Source organism: Colobus angolensis, unplaced genomic scaffold (genome assembly GCF_000951035.1).
Source record: "Colobus angolensis palliatus isolate OR3802 unplaced genomic scaffold, Cang.pa_1.0 Scaffold9, whole genome shotgun sequence".
NCBI classification, from domain to species: Eukaryota; Metazoa; Chordata; class Mammalia; order Primates; family Cercopithecidae; genus Colobus; species Colobus angolensis.
Genome location: NW_012122931.1, coordinates 10,590,095 through 10,607,868, shown reverse-complemented (window position 1 = coordinate 10,607,868; position 17,774 = coordinate 10,590,095). Strand labels below are relative to the sequence as shown.

Below are 17,774 nucleotides of genomic sequence, written 5' to 3'. Positions count from 1 at the left end.
GTGACAGAGCGAGACTCCATCTCAAAAAAAAAAAAAAATGTTTGCAGAGATGGAGTCTTGCTGTGTTGCTCAGGCTGTTCTCAAATTCCTGGGCTCAGGCAATCCTCCCACCTCAGCCTCCCAAAATGCTGGAGTTACAGGCGTGGGTCACTGTGCCTTTCCAGTTTGGTGCCTTTTGAAAGTATGTTTTTCTTTTATAACTTCTCCCAAACTACATCTGTTTTGCCTGTTTGGTGTCAGAATCTGTGAAAGGTCTGAGATGTTACCCTACTTGTAAGCTAACAAGTTAGCCTGCCAGTTTCATGGAAGCTGGCAGAAGACGCAGCCTCCTGGTTCAAAGACAAAGGACTTTATTACAGCAATTGCCAGGTTTCCCTGGCTCCGATTGCCATGGGCTAATGCAGTGGGAGTCAGATAACACCTGCATGTATAATAATGTGTGTTACAGAGAGGAGCCCTGAACTTAGAGAATCTGAGTCTTTTGTAATGGGCACCAAGGATGCCTGCCCTTTCCTCTGGAAAGAAACAGTGTCTGTCTTCCAGAGCTGTTCACTATACAGCTAGATGGCTCAGCACAGAGACAGTCAGTGCCTCTGCACGTAAGTCACTCAGAAAAGCAAGAGATCCGTGAAGAACTGTCTCCCAACGTGTGGCTAAAAATGTTTTCTTTAAATTCAACTTTAGTTTTGTTTTTGTAATGCCTGAATGAATGCCAAGCTCTCAAAATTGGGTGGGGAGTCAGGGGGAATGAATTTTAAGCAAAGTGGCATCTTGACAGCTTGGCAGTCCCTGGATCACACTGTCTCCATGGGTCTCACTTAGGACCCTGCAGACTCAAGGCATGCAGGCCATAGGCCAGTCTTCAGTTATAGGAACAAACCCAATTTCTGCTCAAGTCAACTTCTCGATAACTGAATTGCACACGTTTGACATGAGGACACAAAGCCCTTTCATAAACGCTGGCTCATTTAATTCTTGGCTAATTTAATCCTTGCTACAGCCCTTTGGAGAGGGGACTTATGGTACCAGCTTTACTAGTGGGAGAATCTGAGGCCCAAAGAGGGGCTGTGGCCTGCAAGAAAGTGTGGCAGTACTAAGATTTTTTTTTTTTTTTTGAGACAGAGTCTCACTTTATCGCCCAGGCTGGAATGCAGTGGCACAAACTCAGCTCACTGCAACCTCCACCCTGCTCCCCCTTTCAAGTAATTCTTATCTCAGCCTCCTGAGTGGCTGGGATTACAGGCGTGCGCCACCATGCCCAGCTCATTTTTTTTTGTATTTTTAGTAGAGATGGGGTTTTGCCATGTTGACCAGGCTGGTTTCAAACTCCTGAACTCAAGTGATCCACCTCCCTCGGCCTCCCAGTGTGCTGGGACTACAGGCGTGAGCCAAGTATTAAGATTTGAGGCCAGGCGCGGTGGCTCAAGCCTGTAATCCCAGCACTTTGGGAGGCCGAGACGGGCGGATCACGAGATCAGGAGATCGAGACCATCCTGGCTAACACGGTGAAACCCCGTCTCTACTAAAAAATACAAAAACTAGCCGGGCGAGGTGGCGTGCGCCTGTAGTCCCGGCTACTCGGGAGGCTGAGGCAGGAGAATGGCGTAAACCTGGGAGGCGGAGCTTGCAGTGAGCTGAGAACTGGCCACTGCACTCCAGCCCTGGCGACAGAGCGAGACTCCGTCTCAAAAAAAAAAAAAAAAAAAAAAAGATTTGAACCCAGGAATTCTCTACTTTGTCCCCTGCCCATTCAAGGGTCATGAGACCTCCTTCTCAGCCAGGAGCCCACAATCCCTTAGACCTTCTCAGTGCACAGCTGCCACAGGGCTCTGGGTCAGCAGAACTGGCTTAGGGTAATGGGGGATTGACCCAGCAGGTGGGGCTGGAGGAGGAGGAGAGGATGCGCTGCCTCACTGGTACCCCAAGGGTGGGAGTGGGTACACTTTCAGAGACCCCCCCAAGAGGAGAAGGCGGCAGAGGCAGTAGGAGACAGGGCTGGGGCTTCCTCTTGTTCAGTTTGGCTCCCCCTCCCTCAGCAGGACATTCTCTCTAAGCATCCCCCAAGGGAGGAGGCTAAGGGGAACCCACGGGATGGGGCTGGGGCACCTACCCTATGTCCCACCCTATCTCTACCCCAGCCCTTCCCCTCAAGCTAATAACTCCAGCTGTGGTTTGTCTTCAGCAGCACGGCTATGGTAGGAGAGACACTTTGAGTAGCATGACTACTGTCCCCATCTTGTCTGGGGGTTGGAGGGTGCCTGTCACCTCCCCACTCCTTTTTCTTCCTGATGGGACCAGACATGGATCCTGCCTTGAAGAGTCCCCTTCTTGTGAGGACACAGCTGCTGACCCCAGTAATGGCAGGGTGATCAGTGCTGGGCCAAGGGACATCCCAGGAACTGTGGGAGCCCTAAGGAGGGGATAGAAGGATAGAGCTGGGCCTTGAAGGATGTGTAGGAGTCCCTGAAGCAGAGAGGAAAGGTGGGCATTTCTGGGTAATGACAAATGGGGTGGGTGTGGCACCGGCCTTCTCTCTTCTCTGGCCACACCAGCACCTGTGACTTCCTCTAGCACAGCGCTTCTCAAGCTATCTGTGGTGAAGGGCCAGTTTCTTAAAGATTAAAGTTCTCTCAAGAGCCAATAGTTTCGTAAAATGCTATACAAATGAATTATTAGAAAAACGAAATGAGGCAGGCAGACCAGGCGCAGTGCATCATGCTTGTAATCCCAGCACTTTGGGAGGCTGAGGCGAGTGGATCACCTGAGGTCAGGAGTTCGAGACCAGCCTGGCCAACATGGCGAAACCCTGTCTCTACTAAGAATACAAAAAATTAGCCAGGTGTGGTGGCGGGCACCTGTAATCCCAGCTACTTTGGAGGCTGAGGCAGGAGAATTGCTTGAACCTGGGAGGCAGAGGTTGCAGTGAATGGAGATCGCGCCATTGCACTCCAGCCTGGGCGACAGAGCGAGACTCCGTCTCAAAAAAAAGAAAAGAAAAAAAAAGAAAGAAAAATGAAATGAAACAAAGGCAGACATACACAGGATAAATCTAGTGTTTTAGTGTAAGAGTCAAGAGATATAAAATTGCTCTGTCAAGTGCTACAAAAGTTCCTGAAAACCTACTCCCATTTTCTATAATGATTATATCACAGGCTGGTATTAAGCAGTTTGAACCTGTGCTACTCAGCAGATCGCACATTGAGTGGCATGGCCGGAAGCACCATCTTTCTCCTCTCCTCCAGTTCATAGCACAGGCTGCTCCCTTTACTTGGCATGTCCTTTCCTGGGCAACTTTGCCTAATTAGTGCTCCTCCTGCAGAGCTTGGCCCAAACAAAACTTCCTCCTGGCAGCCTTTTCTGATCCACACCTGAGTCCAGAAAAGATCAGCACCCATCATTAATGATCTGGTCACCTGTGTGTCACTACCTGTGCCCCTGATTCTGGCACCTGTGTGTCACTGCCTCTGTCCCCTGATCTAGGCACATGTGTGTCACTGCCTGTGTCCCCTGATCTGGATGCCTGTGTCCCCTGGTCTGGCATCTGTGTGTCACTGTGTCCTTGGCAGCCTGTGAGGGACCAGGGTGCCCCACGTTGGTCTTGCTTATCACTGTCCTCAGTGCCTGGCTGAGTAAGCATGTGCTGGCCTGGAGGAGGGTGGCAGGGGCAGATCATGGAGGGGTCAGATGCCAGACTCAGGAGATGAGAAGCCACATGTGGGCAGTGGGGAGCCACAGAGAGTCATCTTGCAAGGGAGGGACCCTCGCCAAAGCCAGTGTTGGTGGCCACGAAGGCAGCAGAGTGAAGCTGGGAGCTTCCCATGTAGCCCCTGGGAGGAGCAATCAGCGCTGCTGGGCTTCATGAAGGCCTCTCTGTGTCCACGCAATGCTGAGCTCTGTCCAGACACAACTGCTCCTTACGACGGCCCTATTGCCCCATTTCTTAACACAGAAAACTGAGACACAGAAGTGTCTGTGGGCATGGTTCTCAAAGTGTGTTCCATAGAGCCCCAGGGGTCCCATGCAGACCCTCGGGGCCAAAGCCAGGTTGTGGGAGAGCAGAGAAGCCACTGAGCCTATCTTTGCTTCCAGCAGAGACTCCCACCCCCGTCTCTGTTTTAGAGATCAGCTTCTGCTCAAAGAAAAGCTCCCTGGCTTAAAACAGTTTGCGTACCCCCTGGGAAGGTGGGAGTAAAACTGTTTTGGAAACAGCCAGCCAGGACCAAAACTGGAGCACTGGCCTGTGCAGGCCCTGGGAAATGCCGGAGGGCTCAGGGTGGGGCCGCGCGTGAGGGTGGGCCCGAGGAACTGCCCTTCCCAAGAAGCCAGGGAAGGCTGGTTTCCCAACCAGCCCCTTGTGCCAACGTCTCCCTGACACTCTGGCATTTTGGCCATCTGGAGGGAGTGTTATATCCTGATGAGGCGTGACAGAGAGGAGAGGGGGAGGGGCAGCTGTAGGGCAGAGCCCTGGGCTAGGCAACAGATACCCAGCGGCTGCTCCAGGTCCTGCTGCTGACCTGTTGTGCAAGGCCCTCTCTCTCTCGGCTGCCATTTCCCTGTCTGACCATGAGACAGGAGCCATAAAACATGATAGGAAAGAGACGGTGATTAATGATATCTCCCCAGCCAAATGTTGGGAAAGAGACGTGGATTTATATGAATTTGGGTTCTGCTCCTGATTCCACCTTTGAACAGCTGGGTGGCCTTGGGCAAGTCACTTCCCCCCTCTAAACTGCAGCTTCTCCATCTGTAAAATGAGGGTGAAAGTTGTCCATACCTGGTGTTAGTTCGGGCCACCAGAGGCAGGCTCTGAAGCCAGAGATTCATGTGCAAGTGATTTATTTTGAAAATGCTCCTGGGCTGGACGCGATGGCTCATCCCTATAATCCCAGTGCTTTGGGAGGCTGAGGCAGGAGGATCACTTGAGGCCAAGGTGGGAAGATCATTGTTCGAGACCAGCTGGAATAACATAGTAAGATCCCATCTCTACAAAACATAAAAAACTTAGCTAGGCAGGATGGTGCACACCTGTACTCCTAGCTACTCCAGAGGCTGAGGTGGGAGGATTGCTTGAGCTCAGCAGTTCGAGGCTGCAGTGAGCTATGATCATGCCACTGCACTCTTTCCTGGGTGACAGAGTCTCTGAAGAACAAATAAACAAAAAAAGAAAATACTCCCCAGAGAAACTGGAAATGAAGTGGGAGAAGCAAGGTGAGGAGAGGAGGGTATCCAAGTGAGGGTGTGGTCTTGGGAAAAGTGCCAGCCTCAGTCACATCCCCAGAGGAACTCTGCAGTGGGTACAGCCGCTCAGTTCGTCCCCACTGGGGCTAGTGAGTTGGGATTATAGATGTCCATGTCAGTAGGTCATTGCCTCAAGGCAGCTGCAAGAGGACGTATACTCTCTGGCACTTTGGGGGCAAAGGAGCTCTAAAGAGAGTCACAGATGCAGGCACATGGAAGCCAGGGACGGGCACAAAAACTTGTAAGAGGGATCTCAGAAGATCCAGACAAACTCCTCCAGTGCCCACTATACACCTCATGAGGTCGTTACAATGATTAATTGGTATAACTCCTTAAAGCCCCTAGCACAGCACCTGGCACGTGGTAAGGGCTCAGAAGATGGAACCTGCGGCTTTTCTTGTGATTATTAGCAGGCTGGGGCTGGTGAGTGCCCAGGGCCCATGCCAGTCACTCTGAGGCTATGGCGTTTTGGAGTTCTTTTTTATTTTAATCATTATTATTATTATTATTATTATTATTTTGGAAGACAGCCTCACTCTGTCACCCAGGCTGGAGTGCAGTGGCGTGATCTCAGCTCACTGCAACCCCTATCTCCCGGATTCAAGCGATTCTCCTGCCTCAGCCTCCCAAGTAGCTGGGACTACAGGTGCACACCACCATGCCTGGCTAATTTTTGTGTTTTTAGTAGAGATGGTGTTTCACCATGTTGGCCAGACTGGTCTTGAACTTCTGACCTCAGATGATCCACCTGCCTTGGCCTCCCAAAGTGCTTGAATTACAGGCGTGAGCCACAGCGCCTGGCCCAGGTTCTGGAGTTCTTAATTGCAGCAGGGCTCCTTTTACCCTCTGCACCTGGCTGGCCACGTGCTGCACTCTTTGCCTAACCATCCCCCTTCCCCGGGCAGCTGCAGTCCATGGTGGATCTCCTGGAGGGCACGCTGTACAGCATGGACCTGATGAAGGTGCACGCCTACGTCCACAAGGTGGCCTCCCAGATGAACACACTGGAAGAGGTAAGGGCAGGGCTGCTGCCAGAGGCCAGGCTGGTGTGATGCTGGGGGCCGAGAGCACTGTCCGAAGGGGCTTGGGCAATCCAGGCTTCACCCTGGTGACCATGGGAAGCCACACTCCAGCCAGGAGTTGAGGGAGGGAAATGCTGGCCACAGGGTCCAGCCTCTGGGGAAGAGGTCTAACTGGCTCAAGGGCCTGCGGGAAGCTGAATTCTGAGTGGAGAAACCGAGGCACCTGCTGGTTGTATCAAAGGGGTTCAGAGGGAGCTGGAACTTGCAGTTGCCCCCAGTGTACCAAGATCAGGACCCACAACTCTGGGTATACCATTCACTCGAGATTCCTTGGTGGCTGGGCATGGTGGCTCAGTGGCCTGGCGCAGTGCCTCACACCTGTGATCCCAGCACTTTGGGAGGCCGAGGCAGGCGGATCACTTGAGGCCAGAAGTTTGAGACCAGCTTGGCCAATATGATGAAACCCCATCTCTACTAAAAATACAAAAATTAGGCATGGTGATGCGTGCCTGTAATCCCAGCTACTCAGTAGGCTGAGGCAGGAGAATTGCTCAAACCTGGGAGGCGGAGGTTGCAGTGAACCGAGATCGTGCCACAGCCTGGACGACAGAGCAAGACAGTCTCAAAATAAAAAATAAGATACCTTGTCGGAGTGCCCCCCGGGTTGGTAAAACATGGCAGGACTGACCGAGCCCACTGGGCTAGTGCCCAGCTGCTGTGGAGACAGAGGTGCTACGTGTCCTGTCCTGGTCAGGGTGAAAGTGCTATAGGACTGGGCAGGGGACCAGAACTGCCCCTGGGGACAAGGACAGAGTTGGGCGAGCATGGGGGTCCGAGCTACAGGTTCGAGGTTTGTATCTCTGCTGGCACAGCCTCACCTCCGCCTGTTTCCTGCATCCGGCCTCTGCTGGGCCACTGGGAGTCTGGGGACATACAGCTGCCAGGAGCGGGTGTGGGGGCTTCCTTTCCCAGCTTCCTTTACAGAGGGAGGGGGCACCTGGGCATCCTGTGCCCCAGGGTGGGAGATTAACCCCTTCCTCACCCCAAAGTTGGGATCACAGTGGCTTTAAGTATTCAAAAAGTGTTTGGTATGTACCTACTGTTGGCCAAGCCCCTGGCAGCAGGGGAGAAAGCTGACACTTGGTGAATTTCTTCTGTGTCCCAGTATTTCCTGTGCAGCTAGTACATTCCAGGCCCTCCCGTTGCTGGCTCTGAAGTTATTCTCCTTTGATCTTTCCTCTTGTAACCTCAGGAAATGTTAACCCACTTCATGTAACTCTGAGCCAGACGATCAGGAGGGTATATCTGCTAGGCCTGGAACAAACCAGAGATGGTTCCCACAGCCACAGAAAAATGACTTTTTAATTATCTTCTGTTTTGCATTATCTGTGCTTTGCTTCTGTTAACCATGGTTTACTAAGTGATAACCTTATGGAAAAATTAAAAGCAAAAAGCTTTTGTTCACCCTGGGAGGAGGTGGGGAGAGAACAGCCTCACTCGGGAGAGGCTGGCTCCCTCTGCCAAAGGGAAGAACCTCCTAGGGGGTCATCAGCAACTTGGGGTCTCAGCTTCCCTCTGCTCTCTTCCCTGACACCAATAGTTCTCAACCAGGGGTGATTTTGCCCCCAGGGGAAAACTGGCAATAGCTGGAGACATTTTTGTTTGTTACAACTTAAGTGGGGGACAGGATGAGTGCTACTGGGCTTCTACTGGTTAGAGGCCAGAGATTCGGCTAAATACCCTGCAATACACAGGATAGTCCCCAAAAGCAAACAGCTATCTGGCAAATGTCAGTAGTGATGAGGTTGAGAAAATCTGTCATACGCTTTGACTTCTATCATCCCTGGGATCCAGTTTTTTTTGTTGTTGTTGTTTTTGTTTTTGAGACAGGGTCTCGCTTTGTAGGCCAGGGTAGAGTGCAGCCTCAACGCCCAGGATCAACTGATCCTCCCACCACAGCCTCCCAGGTAGCTGGGACTGTAGGTACACACCACCACACCCAGCTCATTTTTTGTGTTTTTTGTAGAGATGGGGTTTTACCATGTTGCTCATGCTGGTCTTAAATTCCTGGGCTCAAGCCTTCCTCCTGCCTTGGCCTTCCAAGGTGCTGCGATTACAAGCATGAGTCACTGCACCTGGCCCCTGGAATCTAGTTTAAAATGCACTTTCATAGTCCATAGCCTTTCTGGTCCTCACAGTGACCCTGCCATTTAGTTGTTATTATGATGACATAATAGCCCATTTTACAGGCAGGGAAACTAAGGCTCAGAGAAGTAGTTTTTAGCCCAAAGTTACCCAGCCAGGAGGTAAAAAGCAAAGATTTTAACCCAAGGGTATCCGACTCCTGCCTGCTGCCTCTTGGTCCCTGAACCTGAGTCACCCAGGGCTGACTGGACATCAGTCACTTTTAGGTTATCTTTTCCTCTGTAACAATTTCTACAAATGAAATTGTGGACCCATAATTCTGTTGCTCCGCGGTTTCTCGGCAAACTGGTGTTTTCTGCCTCTGACTTCTGTCTCTCCTGCTTTAGCTGAAAAGTAGACTCAGACGAAAGAATCCCAGGTCTACTAGAGCTTTGGGGAACTGGGACTGATACCTGCCAGGCCCCCCAGGTTTCCAAGTCCTCTCCAGTCAACAAGGCCAGCTTGGGCGACAGCCCAGCAAAGGAGATCCCTAGATAGCGGGAGGTTTACAGAGCGAGGAGCATTGCGGTTCTAAGCAGTCTGTCTGCTCCTGGCAGGATTCAGAACCAGGAGTAGATCCAGGAGCTGGTGTGGGAGCTGCTAAAAGTGGGCAGGGAGCCAGAGTCCCAGCAAGGGGAGATGAGGCAGGGAAGGAGAACAGGTCTGGGAGTAAAGACAGGGCTCAGTGCAGGGTGAGGAGCCGGTACAGCCCAGGAGAGAAGTTGGAGACTTGGAGGGGGCAGAGATTCACCCTCAGCAAAACCCCAAAGGGTTTCACTCCATCTACATTGTTTGAAGATTTTATAAGCAGAGGGTATTTATGTATTATGTATACAATTTTAAAGTAAATTGAAAGTAGCAAAAGATTGGAAGCAACTTGAGTAACCATCCATAATGATCAGGGGTGGTGGCTCACGCCTGTAATCCCAGCACTTTGCAAGGCTGTGGTGAGTGGATCACTTGAGGTCAGCAGTTCAAGACCAGCCTGCCCAACATGGCAAAACCCCGTCTCTACTAAAAATACAAAAATTAGCCAGGTGTGGAGGCACACGCCTGTAGTCCCAGCTACCTAGGAGGCTGAGGCAGGAGAATCACTTGAGCCCAGGAGTAAGAGGTTGTTGCAGTGAGCCGAGATGGCACCGCTGCCCTCCAGCCTAGGCAACAGAGTGAGACTCCGTCTCAAAAAAAAAAAAAAAAGGAACCATCAATAAGGGACTGGGTGGCCAGGTGCAGTGGCTCACACCTGTAATCCCAGCGCTTTAGGAGGCCAAGACAGGCAGATCACTTCAGGCCAGGAGTTCAAGACCAGCCTGGCCAACATGATGAAATCCTGTCTCTATTAAAAATAAAAAAAAAATAGCTGGCCATGTGGTGGGTACCTGTAGTCCCAGCTACTCAAAAAGAAAGAAAGAAAGAAAGAAAGAAAGAAAGAAAAGAAAAAGAAAAAGAAAAAATAAGGGACTGGGTAAATAAATTGTAGCCTCTCAAGCAATGGCATACTGTGTGGCCGTGAGAAGGAACAGAGCACAATATATGCAGATATGCATCAGTTCCAAAAATAGGCTGTTCAGTAAAAAAGCAAAGTGGTAAAAATATGTGTGTATGTATACATGTGTTCCTCTGAATATACACACTCTCTTTAGAAGGATACACAAGGAACCTATAATAACTGTTGGCACTGAGAAATAAAGGTGGGAGGGTGACATTTTTATAGCCATTTATATCTAGTAAATTTAGTACCACGCACACATTTTTTTTATTCCTTCACTTTTTAAATTCAAAAAGTTCATAAATACAGGGTCTCTTGGGGCCTATTTTTCCTGCCCATGCTTGCTGGGACCGCCCCCAGCCTGTTCAGGGGACTGGACAGCAAAGCCTAATGACCGAAGCTGGGGTGTCCCTCCAGGCTGGGGGTTCAGAGGAAGCTGGCCCAGGAAAGACCTCCAATCCTGCCCCCTCCACAGAGCATCAAGGCCAACCTGAGCCGGGAGAACGAGGTGGTGAAGGAGAGCATGCGCCACCTCAGCGAGCAGTTGAGGCACTATGAGAATCACTCCGCCATCATGCTGGGCATCAAGAAGGAGCTGTCCCGCCTGGGCCTCCAGCTGCTGCAGAAGGATGCTGCCGCCGCCGCTACCCCCACCACCCCTGCCACGGGCACTGGTAGCAAGGCCCAGGTGAGGCCCCAGCTCTGATCACAGGGCGGGAGCTGGCTGAGCTTGGGAGCTCAGTGTGCCAGGACGTTGGCCCTGAGGGCCAGCTTGGTGGGGGTTTGGGGCTGTAAGATGGGGTTGAGGGCTGGCAGAGCTAGAGAGTCCCTGGCAGGGTGAGGTGCAGGGGGTACCTGCTGTAGAGCAAACACAGTCAGCACAGGGAATGGGGATAGGCCTGGGGATCCTGCCAAGGGGGCTGGTCCCTAAGCCAGGTGTTTGGCAACCTTCTCATTCCCAAGTTTGAAGCTAGTGGGGACAAGCTTGTGGAGGCGGTGCCCCCTGCCTAGCCCTCAGAGACCATGTTGGCTGCAGCAAAACCGCTTCTAGCCTCCCCTGCTGTGGCTGGGCCCTTGGCTGGGTTGAGCCTGCTCAGAGGGAGGTGGGCAAAGCCTCAGGGACCCCTGCAGACTGATACCCATTCATCCAACCCACCCTGGGGTAGAGAACTCCAGTGCACCCAGGCACTCCACCTCTAAGCTCAGAGCACAGAGTGAGCAGAGGCACTGGTTCTGTCACTAGGCAGAGTCACCCGTGACAGATAACCTGCGTGCAAATGTGATAAACATCCTCTCTGTAGGCAGATGAACTGCGAAGCTGGTTCTCCCTCTGAGCAGATCAATTAGAAAGAACAACCACTTTTGGGTGAGCCAGTTGCACAGAGGCTCCAGCCTTTGCTGGGTATGTGGCTTGGCGAATGGAGTGCAAACTGGATTCAACCCCTTTCGGGCTCCTCTGGCCAGTCACCCTCGGGCAAGACACAAGCCACACCATTGTTCACACTGGCCTTGTGTTTCGGTTAGTGACTGAAGAAGGGAGCTGACATTTGTGAAATTCCTACTTTAAAACTTGACTTTCTCACAGACATTGTCAGTGGATCCCCTAGTCACCTGGGAGGAGGGGTGACACTGCCCATTTGGCAGATGAGGCACGGAGAGAGGTCCCATGGAGAGGCGGTGGTGGAGCTGGGACTGGCAGCTAGGTCTGCGTGACTGCCAAGCCCACCCTCTTCCTCTCTTCCTCTCCACATCTCGGTCTCCTTTGCTGACACTGTGATAATGGGGCCATTTGTGTCTGCAACTGGGACTGCCTAGATGCCGATAAACCGGCTAGGAAGCCTGTGCCTTGGCCCCCAGCTGGCTTCCTGCTCATTCCCGTGCCAATTCCGCAGGCGAGAATGAAGCGTGTTTTGGCAATGGTGCAGAAGGCACCCGGCTACTGTACTTGCTGTATCTGCTGGAGTTTCTGCCTAACAAGGAATGATGTCACAGGCCCTGTGTTCTTGTGCCAAGCCAGCGTCAGAGGCATTTAAATAGGAAGTGAAAATAACAAAACACAAAACGTTAGAAATGGCATATCCTAGAGGTTGGGTGACCAACCCTGTCCCAGTTTGCCTGGGACTGAGGGTTTTTCCAGGATGCAGCACTTTTAGTGCTAAAACTAGAAATGTTCCAGGCACTCTGGGATGAGTTGGTCACCTTGCCTAGGTGCCTAAGAACCTCTCCCCTGCCCACATACTAAGACCAATGAGGAAGAGAGACAAGGCTGGGAAGGTGCCTCCCGCGGAGCTGGTCCTTCTGGCCTGCCCCCCAGGGGGAGTGGACAGGAGTTGGAAGTGGGACAGGAATCTAACCTATCAGGTTGGACTTCAAGCCTGCAAGGGAACTAAAGAGCTGGGTGAGGAAACTGAGGCAAACCAGTCATGGATGTAGCCACCATGGTGGGGTAAAGGAAAGCTGTGACTTCATGAGCGCTTGGGACATAGGGCCTGGGGCAACATGGCCACCTCCAGCCCCCACGTTCTGAGCCCCCAGGACTCCCCATAACATTTATTCTACTGTCCTTCAAGTCTGAGACTTCTCTTCCCTTCCAGGACACAGCTGGAGGAAAAGGCAAGGACATCAGCAGGTATGGCAGTGTGCAGAAGAGCTTTGCAGACAGAGGCCTCCCAAAATCTCCCAAGGAGAAGCTGCTGCAGGTGGAGAAGCTGAGGAAGGAGAGCAGCAAGGGCAGGTTCCTCCAGCCCACAGCCAAGCCCCGCGCCCTGGCCCAGCAGCAGGCTGTGATCCGGGGCTTCACCTACTACAAGGCGGGCAAGCAGGAGGTGACCGAGGCGGTGGCAGGTGAGTAGGAGGGGAATGGGGACCCTGGGGAGTTGGGGATGGATGCCTCCTAGGAATCCCCTCATCTTCTCTACAGTCGGACCACCCCAGATTCAGTCACACCCATTGATTTACCTGTTGGGTGCCCTCTGCTCATCCACATATGGGGATAACAACCCACTCAGGGGGTCACTGGGATGAAATAGCAGAACCAACCTGCAGGGCCACTCGGTGGCTTTCCAGTATTTACAGCTGTCTTCACCTTTGCTGGACTTTCTTTGTGCATTTGAAGATGTGCTGAAGGTCCACTCTGACCAGGTGACAGGGAATGGTAGAGACACAGTCCCTGTCCCCACAGATCTCATAGTCTAGTGAGAAAAAATTCCTATGACCAGGCAGCCGCCACAGTGAGGGGCAGGAGAATACCGGGCTCCTGAGAAGTGACAAGGGCTTTGGGGGCATCTCTCATTTCCTCTCCATCTCCTCCCTCTTCTTATATTCCCAAGGAAGAGCCCACAGCCTCTTGTATTTTTCCTGCAGCTCTCTGCTGGATCACAGAGAAAGGTCACAAAGTAATTGGCAAACAAGAGACACAAGTTTCAAGATACCCCAAATTTCTGATCCATCTCTACCGGTTGTGGTTCCTGATTCCCCCACTAAGACCCTCCCCAGATGGCTGCTCTCTTCTGATGTCCCAGAGGGGTGTCCCAAACCTGCTCCTCCCCTTCCTGGGTCCTGCTGACCACCTCCTCCTGCAAAGCCCTCCTTCCAGCCCATGTGCAAGGGGTGCACGGAGGTGAAACAGTCAGGGACCAGGCTCCTTTGAGAGCCTTCTTGTTTCCTGGCCTCTCAGGACTCAGGGGCCTCTTCCCCCTGGTCCCAGCTGCTGGCCCAAGCCCTGCCAGCTTGGTCTGGACATGGCACAGAGCCTCTGACCCCTGGCTGGGACACTGCCTAAGAACAGCTGCAGGCATCTGACTCTGCCAGCAAGGCCTGTGGGAACAGGCACCCTGTCCTGGCAGGCTGCTGAGGCCAGGCCTCCCTGTGGTCCTCCTCAACCAGGGGGATGACCCCTATCCCCACCAGGGCCCAGGCTGTCCACAGCAGGGCCTGTGCAAAGAGGAAGCCCAAAATGGAGAAAAAAAGAAGTCAGGTTATTGCCCTCAAGTCAAGGGGTCTCTGAGCCCCTCCCCAAGCTGACCAGGTGGTCCCCTGGGCACCAGACCATCATAGTAATAACAGCACCATTCCTTTGTCTCCCTGGTGTCACAATTTTTTTTTTTTTTTTTTGAGACAGAATTTCGCTCTTGTCACCTAGACTGGAGTGCAATGGTGCAATCTCAGCTCACTGAACCCTCCGCCTCCCAGATTCAAGCAATTATCTTGCCTCAGCCTCCCAAGTAGCTGGGATTACAGGCATGTGCCACCATGCCCTTCTAATTTTTGTATTTTTAGTAGAGACTGGGTTTTGTCATGTTGGCGAAGCTGGTCTCGAACTCCTGGCCTAAGGTGATCTGCCCGCCTCGGCCTCCCAAAGTGCTGGGATTACAGGACCGAGCCACCATACCCAGCTGGTGTCACAAAACTGTTTCCCTAAACCCTTCCTTCCCTCCCTCCCTCCCTTCCTTCCTTCCTTCCTTCCTTTTTTCTTTTGAGACAGGGTCTCACTCTGCCACCCAGGTTGGAGTGTAGAGGCACGATCATGACTCACTAAAGCCTTGACCTCCTGGGCTCAAGTGATCTTCCCTTCTCAGCCTCTCTAATAACTGGGACTACAGGCGCCCATCACCACACCTGGCTAATTTTTTTCTATTTTTTAGTAGAGACAGGGTTTTGCCATGTTGGCCAGGCTGATCTTGAACTCCTGGGCTCAAGCAGTCTGCCTGCCTCAGCCTCCCAAAGTGCTCGGACTACGGGCACCAGCCACTGGATCCAACCCTCTAAGGACTTTCGTTCATGCCGTCGCATTTGATTCTGGCAGCAGCTGCATTTTCCATAGCAGAGTAAAAGGAGAAGGCCTGTAAAATGGGAACAAGAGCTTCTCTCTAGAATTGAATCTAGCAAATGAGAGAACTGGTACAAAGTGCTTGATGCGTGGGAAGGAAAGGGATCTCCTTTTTGGTACCTCGTATTTGCTGGAATGTGTGCAAATGTTTCTGTACATTTTTCTGTAGTCACCACCACAGTCCAGCATGGTGGGCTCATGACTCTCGGTTCACAGAGGTGGCCCAGGAAGGCAGGGGGACTTGGCTGAGGCCACCTTGCTGGGTTTAGAGCCGTGACTGTGAAGTCCTCCCTGCCTCCCACTTTGAGACCTTTCGGCCGCTCCAGGTGTGGGGAGATCCTGAGGAGGCCCCCCCTCCACTCCCTGGGGCCCCTGAGATGGGGGACCAGCAGACCTGAGGGAGACCCACATGGCAGCAGGTGGTGCTGGGATGTGAGCATGGGGTCTTCTCTCTGCAGACAACGCCCTCCAGGGCACTTCCTGGCTGGAGCAACTGCCGCCCAAGGTGGAGGGCAGGTCCAACTCTGCAGAGCCCAACTCCGCAGAGCAGGATGAGGCTGAGCCCAGGTCCTCAGAGGGAGTGGACCTGGCTCCTGGCACCCCCACCTCAGTCCCTGCCACCACCACTACCACCGCCACGACCACCCCAACCCCCACCACCAGTCTCCTGCCCACCGAGCCACCTTCAGGTCCAGAAGTCTCCAGCCAAGGTAAGTGAGCCTCACAGGGGTCAGCACATTGTAGCCTGTGCCCAAATCCAGCCCACAGCCTGTTTCTGTGAAGCCCTCAAGGTAAGAAATGCTTTTTACAGCTGGGCACGGTGGCTCACTCCTATAATACCAGCACTTTGGGAGGCCAAGGCGGACGAATCACCTGAGGTCAGGAGTTCAAGACCAGCATGGCCAACATGGAAAAAACCCCTCTCTACTAAAAATAAAAAAATTAGCCAGGTGTAGTGGCGGGTGCCTGTAATCCCAGCTACTTGGGAGGCTGAGGCAGGAGACTCACTTGAACCCAGGAGGCAGAGGTTGCAGTGAGCTGAAATTGTGTCACTGCACTCCAGCCCAGGAGGCAGAGCTTTTTTTTTTTTTCTTTTTGAGACAGATTCTCACTCTGTCACCCAGGCTGCAGTGCAACGGTGAGATCTTGGCTCATTGCAACCTCCATCCCCCGGGTTCAAACAATTCTCCTGCCTCAGCCTCCCGAGTAGCTGGAATTACAGATGCCTGCCGCTACACCTGGCTAATTTTTGTATTTTCAGTAGAGACAGGTTTCACTATGTTGACTGGCCTCTAACTCCTGACATCAGGTGATCCTCCCATCTCAGCCTCCCAAAGTGCTGGGAATACAGACATGAGCCACCACACCCAGCCCAGGTAGTATTTTCAACAAATTCTTCTTAAAATGTCACCTAGAATGCCATCATTAAATCCAGCAACTATTTTTATTTCTTTATTTCCTGTGTCCAATTGTTGGCCCTGTTTTGATGTCAGCATTTATAGTTTTGCTTTGTGTCTCATGGTAGAAATCTTCCTCGTTAAGTCATTGATCCCATCCTTCCAAAGGGATCTTGGCTCTCTGTGGTGACAGTCCTTCAAACCCTGTCCTGCTTTGGTCCAAGGTCATTCCACTTCTAGGAATTTTTCCTGAAGGATCCACCAGCAGTGGGAACAACAGCTGTAGCTTAAGTGGTTGCATCATGGCATCATTTCTAATGTCAGAAAACTGGAAATAACCCGAATGGCTGATATGGGGAGGACTGGTCAGATAAATTCCGGGCACAGCTGTCCACCGGCCTGGCAGACCTTGAAATCACATCATTAAAAGGCTATTTAAAGATGAGAGAATTTGTTCAACGGAAGCTAAAAACAGGATACATAAAACTGTATACTCAGTTTTTTAAAGTATGTCTGCATGACTGTACATGCAAAGAAAAAAGAAAAGGAAGGAAATACCACATGCTTAAATTTTGCTTTGCATAGGAGAAGGGTGGGAGGGGGTAAGGGATAAAAGACTACGTACTGGCTACAGTGTATACTACTCAGGTGACGGATACATTAAAATCTCAGAGATCACCCACCATTAAGGAACTCGTGTGTAACCAAAAACCACCTGTTCCCCAAAAACTAGTGAAATAAAATATTATTGTTGTTGTTGTTGTTGTTTTGGTTTTTTTGGGGTTTTTTTGAGATGGAGTCTGACTCTGTTGTCCAGGCTGGAGTGCAGTAGCGTGATCTCTGCTCACTGCAACTTCTGCGTCCTGAGTTCAAGAGATTTTCCTGCCTTAGCCTCCCGAGCAGATGGAATTTCAGGCACACACCACCATGCCTGGCTAATTTTTCTATTTTTAGTAGAGACAGTGTTTCGCCCTATTGACCAGGCTGGTCCTGAACTCCTGACCTCAAGTGATCTGTGAAGTAAAATTTTTAAAAAGAGAATAAAAGAACGGAAAAAAATTTTCTTTGGATAATGGCAGTTTTTAGTGTTTTTTTTGTTTTATAAGAGTGTAAATTTTATTTTTAAAAAGGTAAAAGAAAAAAGAAAAACCAAAAAAGAAAAAAATTAATTTTTTTATTGACAAAAATTGTATGTATTCATTTGTTTGGCATACTGCAGAAAGAACAATTTTTTAATGCATGTATTTATAATGTACAACATAATGCTTTGATACGTGTACACACTGTGAAATGGCTAAATCAAGCTAATTAGCATATATACTACCTCACATTACTTATCTTTTTTTTGTGGCAAGAACACTTAAAATCTACTCTCTTAGCAATATTCAAGTATACAACATGTTGAACTTATTCCTGTTGTCTAAATGAAACTTTGAGTGCTTTCAGCAACATCTCCTCAATTCCCCCATCCACCAGTAACCACTATTCTACTCTCTGTTTTTATGAGTTTGACTTTTTATTTTTTAAAATTTTTAATGTTTATTTTTATTTATTTATTTATTTTTAATTATTATTATTATTTTTTGAGACGGAGTCTCGCTCTGTCGCCCAGGCTG

At 51.0% G+C, this 17,774-nt stretch overlaps 1 protein-coding gene across 1 annotated transcript in view; it reads left to right on the top strand.

The window, feature by feature from the left end:
• OLFML2A (olfactomedin-like 2A) overlaps window positions 1–17,774 on the top strand; it is a 30,707-nt gene that overhangs the window by 10,981 nt on the left and 1,952 nt on the right. The window contains 4 exon segments of the mRNA XM_011931465.1: window positions 6,144–6,251; window positions 10,409–10,621; window positions 12,528–12,777; window positions 15,220–15,501. Of these exon segments, the coding sequence (XP_011786855.1) occupies window positions 6,144–6,251; window positions 10,409–10,621; window positions 12,528–12,777; window positions 15,220–15,501 (853 nt within the window).